General features: G+C 45.8%; 1 protein-coding gene across 1 annotated transcript in view; it reads right to left on the bottom strand.

Moving 5' to 3' along the window:
• CNGB1 (cyclic nucleotide gated channel subunit beta 1) overlaps positions 1 to 12,358 on the bottom strand; it is a 40,497-nt gene that overhangs the window by 6,559 nt on the left and 21,580 nt on the right. Inside the window, exons 12-17 of the mRNA XM_070760639.1 lie at positions 10,521 to 10,680; positions 8,393 to 8,490; positions 7,175 to 7,258; positions 5,033 to 5,151; positions 3,918 to 4,064; positions 2,464 to 2,650 (exon numbers count right to left, since the gene is read on the bottom strand). Coding sequence (XP_070616740.1) covers positions 2,464 to 2,650; positions 3,918 to 4,064; positions 5,033 to 5,151; positions 7,175 to 7,258; positions 8,393 to 8,490; positions 10,521 to 10,680 — 795 coding nt within the window. The remainder of the gene's footprint in view (positions 1 to 2,463; positions 2,651 to 3,917; positions 4,065 to 5,032; positions 5,152 to 7,174; positions 7,259 to 8,392; positions 8,491 to 10,520; positions 10,681 to 12,358) is intronic.

Here is a 12,358-nt window from a genome sequence, read left to right as displayed (position 1 = left end):
AAGCCCTGTCTCTGGGTCTACTTCACAGCTCTTTTGTGAAAAGTGCCTGACAGGCACTCCCAATATATGTGCCCATCACCTCCAACTTCCTTCTTGTCTCATGCAACCCATTCAAGGTTCAGCTATGATGGTCTCCTGTAAGAAGCCATTTTTCCCATCTTGGGGTCTCCCAGGAGTTTATTATACAAGCTGCAATTTTCATGTAATGCTTGAGCCAAATCAATGTTTGACTTGCTGAGTGACAACCTTGATTTAAAAGTTGTAGCAATTAGATCCCTTAGTGGACCAAGCCATGAGTGAAGAAGGCTAGGTGCAGTGAAGGGCTGCAACATTTTTTACTACCACACTGTGGGTGTGGCTTATTTTGTGGGTGTGGCTTGTGGGCCATGTGACCAGGTGGGAATGGCTTGACAATCATGTGATCGGGGTGGCTTAAAGGTCATGTGAACAGCTTAAAGGTGGCCAACGTCGCTTATGTCAAGGGTTTGAGTTAGGGCAGAAATAGACAAAGTTGGCTCTTCTATGACATATGGACTTCAACTCCCAGAATTCCTGAGCTAGTATGATTGTATCAGGGATTCTGGGAGTTGAAGTCCACAAGTCACAGAAGAGCCAACTTTGTCTATCCCTGGGTTAGGGTGCCTGGCCTCTCCTCGCCTCAAAAAGATACAATTTCCCTATCTATTTACTATTACTGAACATCCAAAATATACTATTTAATTCTATGTATATATGCCATATATATACATACAGTACATATTGCACACAGGCACAGATAAATATACATTGTCTACTATATAAAGTGTATGTGTATGTATTCAAACGCACACACAGCTTTCCTAAAATTGTACACATTCAACCTCATTTACAGTGATCTCTCGGTTAGCGCGGGGGTTACGTTCCAAGACCTCCCGCGCTAACCGATTTCCGCGTTATATTGGATGCGGAAGTAAAACCACCATCTGCGCATGTGCGCCATTTTTTTCATGGCCGCACATGCGCAGATGGTGGAGTTTGCGTGTGGGCGGTGGGGAAGACCAAGGGAAGATTCCTTCAGCCGCCCAACAGCTGATCTGCTCCGCAGCGCGGAAGCAGCGAGGAGCCGAAGATGGGGTAAAGGCAAAGGGGAAACCCCATCTTCGGCTCCTCGCTGCTGCCGCACTGCGGAGCGGATCAGGTGTTGGGCGGCTGAAGGAACCTTTCCTTGGTCTTCCCGCTTGCCGCTTGCCAGTCCACACACGCCCCCCTGGATGAGCCGGCCACAGGGGCGAGGGGTGGGGATGAAGGAGCAGGACTTCCCGGGCGGAAGGCATGCTCGGCTCTGCCGCTCCAGCCCCTTTCGGCCGAGCAGCCAGGGAAGTCGAGCCAGGCGTGGCGGCGGCAGCGCTGCTTCTCCGGTCGCCCGGTCCTCTCCTGCCTCCTGCGCCGATGTTCCCCGCTGCGACGGAAGGCAGTCGCTTGGCTAGGGAGGCTCGGCCGAAAGCGGCTGGAGCGGCAGAGCCGAGCACGCCTTCCGCCCGGGAAGTCCTGCCCCTTCATCCCCACCCCTCGCCCCTGTGGTCGGCGGGGATGAAAGGGCAGGACTCCCTGGGTGGAAGGCGTGCTCGGCTCTGCCGCTCCAGCCGCTTTCGGCCGAGCCTCCCTAGCCAAGCGACTGCCTTCCGTCGCAGCGGGGAACATCGGCGCAGGAGGCAGGAGAGGACCGGGCGACCGGAGAAGCAGCGCTGCCGCCGCCACGCCTGGCTCGACTTCCCTGGCTGCTTGGCCGGGGAGGCTCGGCCGAAAGCGGCTGGAGCGGCAGAGCCGAGCACGCCTTCCACCCAGCGATTGTTCCGCTGCCGCCAGCATGGCCTGGCTGGCAGCGGAAAATGTAACGGAGCCCACGGGGGATTCGCCTTCCTCCCACCCGCAGCCGAGACTGATTGTGGGCTCCTTCGCAACCTCGGAGAGCTTCCGGGGCATGAAAGCTCACGAAAACCAGGAAGCTCTCCGAGGTTGCGAAGGAGCCCACGATCAGTCGGCTGCCGGCGGGAGGAAAGCGAATGCCACGGGGCTGGGCTCGGCTCCCCCCTCGGCTCCCCCCCTTACCAGCCCCGCCGCGGAAGGCTCCATTCTGTTCCCTGCCGGCCCGATTGAGCGGCCGGCGGTCTCCATTCAGGGAACAGAATTAAAAAAAAATTTTTTTTAAAAAAAAATTTTTTTTTTAAATAATATTTTAATATTTTATTTTTTAAATAATATTTTTTGAAAAACCGCGTTGCAGCGTTTCGCGCTAATCGAGAACGCGCAAGTCGAGGGACCACTGTACTGCGATAGGAAGTATTTTTTCTACCAGTTCTGCACACCTGACCGTAGGAGCCCATCACTGGCTACACAGCTCCAGCCTAGCCCACCCCGGCCTCCCTGAGCAGATTTCCACAACGCTGCCCTCTCGCCAGGCTGCTTGGAGGGTTTCGGGCCCACCTGGATTGCTTTCAGCTCCTTCAGTTTCCAGCGGAGGTGAGCCAGTCTGCCCTTGCCCCCCATCCTCCCTGCAGCCACCAAGGCAGCTTGGAAGAGCTTGGGGGTCCCCGCTCTGGGAGGGATGATGAGGATGTCCTTAGAGAGGCCCTTCTCTTCTTTGGGCTTGGCGTTGTTCTTCAGCATTCGCCTGGAACAGAACAAAGCACAGAGTTGGGAATGGAAATGCATGTGTGTGAATGCAACAAGAATGTCTGTGCGAATATCGTGGCCCTCCATATCTGATCTTCCTTCAGAGGCTCCTAAAATGTGTGTTTCTGCTTCTTTGGAGTTTCCTTTTCAAGTGACAAAAGGGGGGCCCTTCCGGATGATACAAGCCCCATTATCAAATCGAAGTTTGACTACTGCAATGCTCTTTACACGGGGCTACCTTTGAAGAGTGTTTGCACAAGCGGTCAAGGGACTGCACTGGCTGCAGTGAAGGGCTGAAATTATGTTTACTACTACACTGTGGGCATGGCTTATTCTGTGGGTGTGGCTTGCCGGCCATGTTATCAGGTGGGAGTGGCTTGACAATCATGTGACCCGTGGGTGGCTTAAAGGTCATGTTGACTTAAAGGTGGCCAACTTGACGTCATTCACATCAAGGTTTGGGTTAGGGTTAGGGTTCTCTTCACCTCAAAGAGATACAATTTCCCGATCTATTTACTATTACCAAAATATACTCTTTAATTCTATGTATATAGGCCCTATGTGTACATACATATTATACACAGGCACATTAAAATATACATTATCTACTATATAAACTGCATTTCTATGTACACGCACGTACTTCAAAACAACTCTTCTAAAATTATACACATTCAGCCTCATTTACTGCGATAGGAAAAACATACCCAGAGCCCAGAAGGGAAAAAAAGAAAAAATAAATCCAAATTTTTCTACCGGTTCTGCGTACCTGACCATACCCGTAGGAGCCCATCACTGACTGGCTGCCAATTGGTTTCCAGCCGCAATTCAAAGTGATGGTTATGACCTAGAAAGCCCTACACGGCATTGGACCAGATTATTGGCGAGTCCGCCTTCTGCCGAATGAGTTCCAGCGAACGGTCAGGTCCCACAGAGTTGGTTTTCTCCAGGTTCCGCCAACCAGACAATGTCGCTTGGCAGGGCTAAGGGGAAGAGCCTTCTCTGTGGGGGCCCCGAGAAATTCATACTCCCCATCAAACCACAAGTCTAGTGCCAATTCTCACCAACAGAGCTTCTGCCTGATTGGTCAGATTGTAAAAATATGACCCAAAGCGCCAGAATAGAAGCTTTAGTTCCTAACACCATGGGGAAGTTTCCTTTTCCCAGGGTCTTAGGCAACCCCTGTGAAACGGTTATTTGACCTCCGACCCCCAGGTTGAGAACCACTGAGCTAGCACGAGCCTCTTGATCATCCTACATCTCACCTGGCTTTCTTCCGCAGCAGCTTTTGGGACTCTGGATAGTGCACCAGAATTTCATTCAAATCCTTCTTATCCAGAATGAAAAGGTTAGTAAATCCATGTGCCACAACATTAGCGGTACGTCGATTTCCACCTCCCACAGCCAGTAAACTAATAGAAAGAGCAAAAATACAAACTCAGCAGCCAATTTCTCCTCTTCTGTTCCACAGAAAGGGGCAACAGCTTCATAATAATTGATTAGATTTGTATGCCGTCCCTCTCCAAGGACTCAGGGTAGCTCACAACAGCAATAACAATACAATACAATACAAATCTAATATTAAGAAGAACAAGTTAAAACCCATTATTACTAAAAACAATCAATGCTACACAATCACACCACATTCAAATGCTACAAGTCAGAAGTGTGGGGGGGATTAGTCCCCCCATGCCAGGTGACATAAATGGGTCTTCAACATCTTGCGGAAGGCGAGGAGCGGGGGCAGTTCGAATCTCCAGGGGGAGTTGATTCCAGAGGGCCAGGACCGCCACAGAGAAGGCTCTTCCCCTAGGTCCTGCCAGGGGCAGCATACAAGTCTAATTAATAATAATAATAATAATAATAATAATAACAACAACAACAACAACAACAACAACAACAACGATGATGATGATGAGATCCAAACAGGAATCCAAACAGGTTACTCAAGGTAACTGAGCAGGAGGTGGGAAAAGAGCATCCCAGATTTGGGGAAGAAAAAGAACTCGGAAGCTTAAACCAAGGTCTTAGAGTCTTTGCCGCGGGAGGTCTTTTCAGCCAGGGTTAAACCTTTTTACCTGTTGGAAGTCATCCAGGTAGCAGGCTAATAAAGCAGTGATGGGATTATTTTAAAATTTACTACCGGTTCTGTGGGCATGGCTTGGTGGGCCTGGCAGGGGAAGGATACTGTAAAATCTCCATTCCCTCCCCACTCTAGGGGAGAGTCCAGAGGAGGATGGCTGCCCTCCTTGCCCACACTGGACCTGTCACCTGTCACAAGCTCATTATTGTTGCAAAACACCTGAACCTCAGAGAAAAGGCGGAAGAGAAACGCAGCAGGGAATAGAGAAGGAAGGCCTCCCACGGTGGTGGGCCTGACCTTATTTCTCCAAACACAGAGCCGGCTTTCAGCGTCACGAGCACCGTTTTCCCATCCGGTCCCCCAAGCACTCGGACTTGCCCCACTTGAATGATGTACATCTCGCGGCCGATCTCCCCCTAAGGAAAAATGAAAGGGGAAAATAATAGATCTGAGCAGTTCTGCCCTCTTGGCTCCTTTTGCTCTGCAGGATCGAGGGATACTAGCCTGAACTTCACTAAGGCTGCCCTGGAAAGGGATTGAAAGGGAACTTATTATTATTAACTCATTATTTTAGTTACTGGCTTGAATGCTGCTTTCCCTGACGTCTAATAACTAGGAATTGTGTAGCGGCTGTGATGAGGCCAACTAGATTTGGCTGCCACAACCAAGCGGATCTAGTTCCACGGAAATCCCCACACTTGAAAGCAAACACCTGGGGAATGCTCTTTGCATCGACCTCAGTGGTGCCACCCCAAAGAAAGGAATAATGTGGGGAACCTGCAATGAAGACCATCCTCTCTATGCCTGGAACCTCCCATTCCAGCGTGGCTAAATTGTGCGTTGCTTGTGTCAGTGCCACATACTGCACTGGTTGGGTTTGTCAATATATGAACTAACCAGCAATGTATGTTTGGAGGAAATAGCATAGTGTTACTTTAAGGGCTAGGCTGCAATAATGTTACTTTAAGAGCTAGGCTGCAATTAGCCATATGTGGGAGAGAGATGTTCTGCTCTCTATTGGGTTGTATTGTATTGCATACCGCCCCGAGTCTTCAGAGAGGGGTGGCATACAAGTCTAATAAATTATTATATATTATTATTATTATTGTTGTTGTTGTTGTTGTTGTTGCTGTTGTTATTATTATATAGTTGGTGGCTATTGTGGTTAGTATTGATAATGCTTGCTATATAGCTGTGTGCTAGGTTTTGCTGTTTGCTAAATACTCTGTGTACTAAGATATTATTGTGTGTTTAATGCTGCTGTGTGCTAAGATGTCACTGTGTGCCAAGATATTGCCGTGTGCTAATAATATAAGATATATTGCTGTGTGCTAAATGGTCTATATACTTGCTGTGTGCTTAATAATATATTATATTATGATACCATATATGGTATGTATCATAATGTACTTGCTGTGTGCTTAATAATGTATTATATGGTGATACCATATAGAACTGTGTGTAATATTAATGGGATGATATGTACAGTATGCAGCTGACTGTATATGCTGGTTAGTCTATTGCAGTGTTTTTCAACCAGTGTGCCGTGGCACACTAGTGTGCCCCGAGACATGGTCAGGTGTGCCGCGAAGAAGGAAGCTCAGGTTCTGGTCTCGCAACGTTTTGCTGAGAGAGAGAGTGAGAGAGAGAAAGAAAGAGAGAAAGAAAGAAAGAAAGAGAGAGAGAGAGAAAGAGAGAGAGAGAGAAAGAGAGTGTGAGAGAGAGAGAAAGCAAGAGAGAGAAAGAAAAGAGAAAGAGAAAGCAAGAGTGAGAGAGAAAGAAAGCAAGAGAGAAAGAGAGAAAAGGAGAGGAAGGGAGAGAGAGAGAGAGAGAAATGAACAAAAAGGGGAGGAAAAAAGAGAAATGAGAAAATGATTGAGACAGAGAATGAGAAGAAAGAGAGAGAAACAAAAGAGAGAGAGAAGTGACTCTTGATTTAAAGCATATGATAAAAAGCACCCAAAGAATAAGAGAGAGAAAAAACCCAGCCCTCACCTGTTTTTGGAAATGGTTCAAGAGTGTGTATACACACACACACACTCACACACAAGGGTGGGGAGGAGACAGGGGTGGAAAAAGAGAGGAGAGTGTATTAGGGTGTCATTTTGTTTGGTGGTGTGCCCCAGAATTTTGTAAATGTAAAAAATGTGCCGCGGCTCAAAAAAGGTTGAAAATCACTGGTCTATTGTATACATTAATATTTATATGCTGGTTAGTCTATTGTATACATTGTGGATAATATCTCTAACTCTACTATATTGGTCTGTGGTATTGGCTGAACAACCACCACTGCCACATATACAAATCTAATATATTATTATTATTATTATTATTATTATTATTATTATTATTATTATTATTATTATTACTCTGTTTCAAGTTCGGTATTCTAACATTGGTAATAAGCCCAGTGTGGAATGCTAACAGTTTGCTGGTTACCTTTTTGCACACATAGTCGTTAGGCAAGTACACCACAGATCGCAGCCTCTTCAGCATGTCAAAAATCATTTGCCGATCACAGCCCTGCCCCACGGGAAGGAAGGAAGAATTATTTATTTATTTATTTATTCATTCGTTCATTCATTCATTGGACTTTTATGCCACCCTTATCCAAGGACTCGGGCAGCTTACAACATATAAAAACAGTACAACATCATAATCCAATTAATTTTAAAACAATTAATCAAAAACCCCAATATTAAAATCAGTCACCGCCATTTATACAGTAGGACATACATTACAATCGTTTGGCCAGGGGGCTGGAATCTAATGGCCCCAAGCCTGACAACATAAATGAGTCTTAAGACTCTTACGAAAGGCAAGGGGGGGGAGTGCGAATCTCCTGGGGGAGATGATTCCAGAGGGCCGGAGCCCCCACAGAGAAGGCTCTTCCCCTGGGCCCCACCAAGCGGCATAGTCTGGTTGAATGAACCTGGAGAAGGCCAACTCTGTGGGACCTCTCCTGTCACTGGGATTCATGCGGCAGGAGGCAGTCCCATAAGTAGTCTGGTCTGATGCCATGTAGGGCTTTATAGGTCATAACCAACACTTTAAATTGTATTTGAAAACCAATCGGCAACCAATGCAGTCTGCGGAGTGCTGGAGAAACATGGGCCTGTCCAGGAAGGCCCATGACTACTGGCGCGGCTGCGTTCTGCACAATTTATAGTTTCTGAAGGCTCTTCAAAAGTAGCCCTACGTAGAGAGCATTGCAGTACAGTAGTCGAATCTCAAGGTGATGAGGGCATGAGTGACTGTGAGTAGAGACTCCCTGTCCAAATAGAGCCGCAACTGGCGCACCAGGTAAACCTGGGCAAATGCCCCCCTCGCCAGAGCTGAAAGATGATGATCTAAAGTCAGCTGTGGATTGCGGAGGACCCTCAAGTTGCGGACCCTCTCTGAGGGGGTCAGAAGTTCCTCCCCCGGGGTAATGGACGGACAGTTGGAGGTGTCCTTGGGAGGCAGAACCCACAGCCGCTCCGTCTTGTCGGGGTTGAGTCTGAGCCTGTTAACACTCATCCAAACCCTAACAGCCTCCAGACACTGGCACATCCCTTCCACTGCTTCACTGAGTGGAAGGTTTGGGTGATGTTCAAGGCTTGGACTCTGCTCTTCTGCCCAGGTAAGGAAGAGGAGCCCCGAGTCAGCTGGCAGTACCTGGAAGAGTGGCACTTTGCTCACAATGCTGTAGTTGACGTCAATGGCGATGTCCAGCTTCATCTTTTCGGGCAGCTGCGTGAGCAGCTCTGATTCATCTGCAAGTGAAGGAGAGAAGGGCTTGTCTTCTGGCCCAATGGAAGAGAATTGGGCCGGGGTATCCGCAATCAGCCCTGTCCCTGAATTCCCCACCCTGGGCAGCCTTGCGTTTGCTCGCGTGGGAATACAAGCCTCCCGCGATCAGAAGCTTCTTAAGGGTTGGTGGCTCTTTTGGGCTCCAGATGACCCCAACCAGGGAGAAGGTCAACAACCGGCTGGGATGTGACTTCAGCCAATTCTCACGTGATGGGCAGAGAACAAGATTACAGTGCGGGCTGGATAGAGGGAGATAAAAGCTGGACACCCCACTCAAAATGAGCTGCCCAGAGTCCAGCAGGCGAGGTGCGGGCTATAAATTGAATGAATGGCTGGATGGCTGGATGGCTGGATGGCTGGATGGCTGGATGAATGAATGAATGAACGAACGAACGAATGAATAAGTTACTAAGTAAGTAAGTAAATAAATAAGTAAGTAAATTAAGTAAGGAAGTAGGTAAAGAAAGAAATAAAGAAATGAAATGAAATGAAATTCTCCCTCAGTTTAGGGAGCAGAGGAGGCCAAGCAAGGCACTTTGTATTGTTGCCTTAAATTATTCTTTTAAATAACATTTTCACCCCAAGAAGAATTGAATGTCATAAAGTGTATTGATGTGCGTCCCATTACAGCAGGGGCCCCCAAACCTAGCGAATTTAAGATTTGTGGACTTCCACAGGTCTTAAAGTTGCTAAGTTTGAAGGCCTCTGCATTGCAGAGAATCCTGCCAGAATGCCTTGTTTAAAAAATGGGATAGAGGAGGTTCTCAGGACAAGAACTCCCCTGCAGGCCTTCTGGTGGGTGGGAGACCCCCTCCCCTCCCTGGGCAGGGATTTTCTTCCTCTGCTGACATTCAGAGCAGCTGGAAGCCTGTTGGGCAAGACTGAGGATGGGGGGGGGGGGGGAGAAGACTGCTTTCCCTTCCAGGACCTGCCCTCAGGATTTGCTTCAGTGCAGAGATATGAAGTTAAAAGGCATTTCATGCTCTAGGCCTGTTTGCCAGGGAAGATCCAAACCACCTGAGGGTAGAACAAGAAGCAATGGTGGAAATTAAACAAGGAGAGAAGCAACTTAGAACTAAGGAGAAATTTCCTAACAGTTAGAACAATTAATCAGTGGAACGGCTCACCTCCAGAAGTTGTGTCTGCCCTGACACTGGAAGTTTTAAAGAAAATATTGGATAACCATTTGTCTGAAATGCTGTAGGGTTTCCTGCCTACGCAGGGGGTTGAACTAGAAGACCTCCAAGGTCCCTTCCAACACTGTTGTTGTTGTTGCTGTATTATTATTATTATTGTTGTTGTTGTTGTCAATACAACACAGCAAACGAGATCATTATGCTGGATTTTGTATGCTTCCCAAGCACCTAGGACTGCGTGATGTAGCGGCAAATTATGTGTGCCGATCCCAGTAAAGCGGCCTTTTGCAATTGACCGATGGGGATTTTGTCAATTCCGATGGTTTTCAAATGTCCGCTGAGATCCTTTGGCACTGCGCCCAGCGTGCCAAGTACCACTGGAATCACTTTCTCTGGCTTATGCCAGAGTTGTTGCAGTTCGATTTTTAGATCTTTGTATTTCACCAATTTCTCTAGCTGCTTCTCCTCAATTCTGCTGTCTCCTGAGATTGCTATGTTGATGATCCATACTTTCTTTTTCTTCACCATCAGGATGTCTGGTGTGTTATGTTTCAAAATTTGGTCAGTCAGAAGTCGGAAGTCCCACAGTAGTTTTGCTTGCTCATTTTCAACCACTTTTTCAGGCTTATGATCCCACCAGTACTTTGCCATTGGTAGATGGTAGCTGTTTATTATTATTATTATTATTATTATTATTATTATTAAGACAAGATGGCAGCAACATTATGATACACATAAAAAATGGGCAGGACTTAAGGTTGCCATGATAGCCGTCATGTTGACTTATACTTCCCCTTGTCCCCACCAATAATTGCAATTACACAACAGAGAAAGAGCAAAGAAAGTCAGGTACTTACCCAGCATGCCTTGGGAATGCCAAGTATATTCATACCAAGTTTTGATCCTGTTCTGAACCGAACGGGGAATTCTGTACAAAGCCATGTATTTTACAGTGTTGTCCATGCAGCTCCGATAGTACGACTGTCCTGCTGTGGCAGCCCCAACCACATCCCTCATCTATAGAGGATTTGAAGAAAGGAGCAAATGGAAGCACATTATTCCAGGTTGCCAACAATCTGATGGGATTCCCTGGTGATTCAGATGTCCAAAAGGCCTCCGGTGCTGAGATGGAATCCATTAGACATACCTGAAAAGCTAAAGCCACATACCTCCCAGAAGCTTATTAGATTGGAGAGAATAACTATACTAAGAGCATTAAATATTTCATACTTCGTATCACCTACAGTGGCTAGGATCACTTTTGCCCAGTTTTGGAAAACTAGAAAGCACAATAATTAGCAAAATTTATGAATGCCGTGAAGTGGATAGGCTAACAATTGATTTACAAGGCCAGAAAGACTCAGAGTATTTTGAAATATGGAATAGATGGTACCATTGGATCAAGCATAGAAAAACAAAAGTAAAAACAAAGAGTTAAAATAGAAACATAACATGTAAATATGTATATAGAAAAGTATGCGTATTTTAGCTATTGCAATAATGTAATATCAGTTCAATATGTCCAAATATATAAAATGTGAGGTAACTAAAAAAAAAATGCAATGATGTAACAATGCAGAATCACTTATTGTATTATTGTATTTTTGGTTTTGCAAAAGAGACTGGAAATTAATAAATTTGATTTTTTTAAAAAAAGATTGCAGAGAATCGGCCTCCTCCGGGTTCTGTCGACTACACAATGTAGGTTGGCTGGACCATGGGGGAGAGCCTTCTCTGTGGCTGCCCCGGCTCTATGGAACTAACTCCCCCCCCCTTGATACTCGCACTGCTCCCTTTCTACTGGCTTTTCGAAAAGGTGTTAAGTCCTGGCTTTGTCGACAGGCCTGAGAGCCCTGAACTCTAACATCAGATGTGCCCGAATTATGTTTGGCTGGTGTGTATGTTTGTTAGATTGATTTTGGGGGTTTTGGTAATGAATTCGTTAGGGTTATAACGGGGTTCTAATCTACTGTTGATGTTCAACTTCTTTTTATTATTGTACTGTTGTATTGTTTTGAATTGCTGTAAGCCGCCCTGAGTCCTATGGGATTGGGCGGCATGGAAGTCGAATAGATTAAATTAAAAATTAAATTAAATTAAATTAATACCCAACAGGCTGAGAATCTGGATTGTTTTTCTTAGGCTGGGACACAATATCTGAAGGGCCACTCATCAGTTCATGATATAGTTATATAATCATTTCAAAGTTATAATGGTCTCAAAAAAAGTAATTTGCTCCGAGTCTTCGGAGAGGGGTGACATACAAATCTAATAAATTAAATTATTACTATTACTATTACTATTACTATTACTATTACTATTACTATTACTATTACTATTATTATTATTATTATTATTATTATTATTATTATTTTATGACCTGTACTTACACTTAGCACTGTTGCATCCACCCCCTACATTGTAACCGAGGCACCTGGCAATCACCCTGCATTTATTTATCATTTATTTATTGGACTTATATGTCGCCCTTCTCCGAAGGCTCATGGCAGCTCACAACATATAAAAGCCATACAATAACAATTCTAAAGTCCAATTATAAAACTAACCTAAAAGCCCAAGTCATAAAACCATATACAGTGGTACCTCTACCTAAGAACACCTTTGCTTACGAACTTTTCTAGATAAGAACCAGGTGCTCGAGATTTTTTTGCCTCTTCTTAAGAATCATTTTCCA

This window comes from Erythrolamprus reginae, chromosome 9 (assembly GCF_031021105.1).
Source record: "Erythrolamprus reginae isolate rEryReg1 chromosome 9, rEryReg1.hap1, whole genome shotgun sequence".
NCBI classification, from domain to species: domain Eukaryota; kingdom Metazoa; phylum Chordata; class Lepidosauria; order Squamata; family Dipsadidae; genus Erythrolamprus; species Erythrolamprus reginae.
This window is presented reverse-complemented; position numbering and strand designations above follow the sequence as displayed.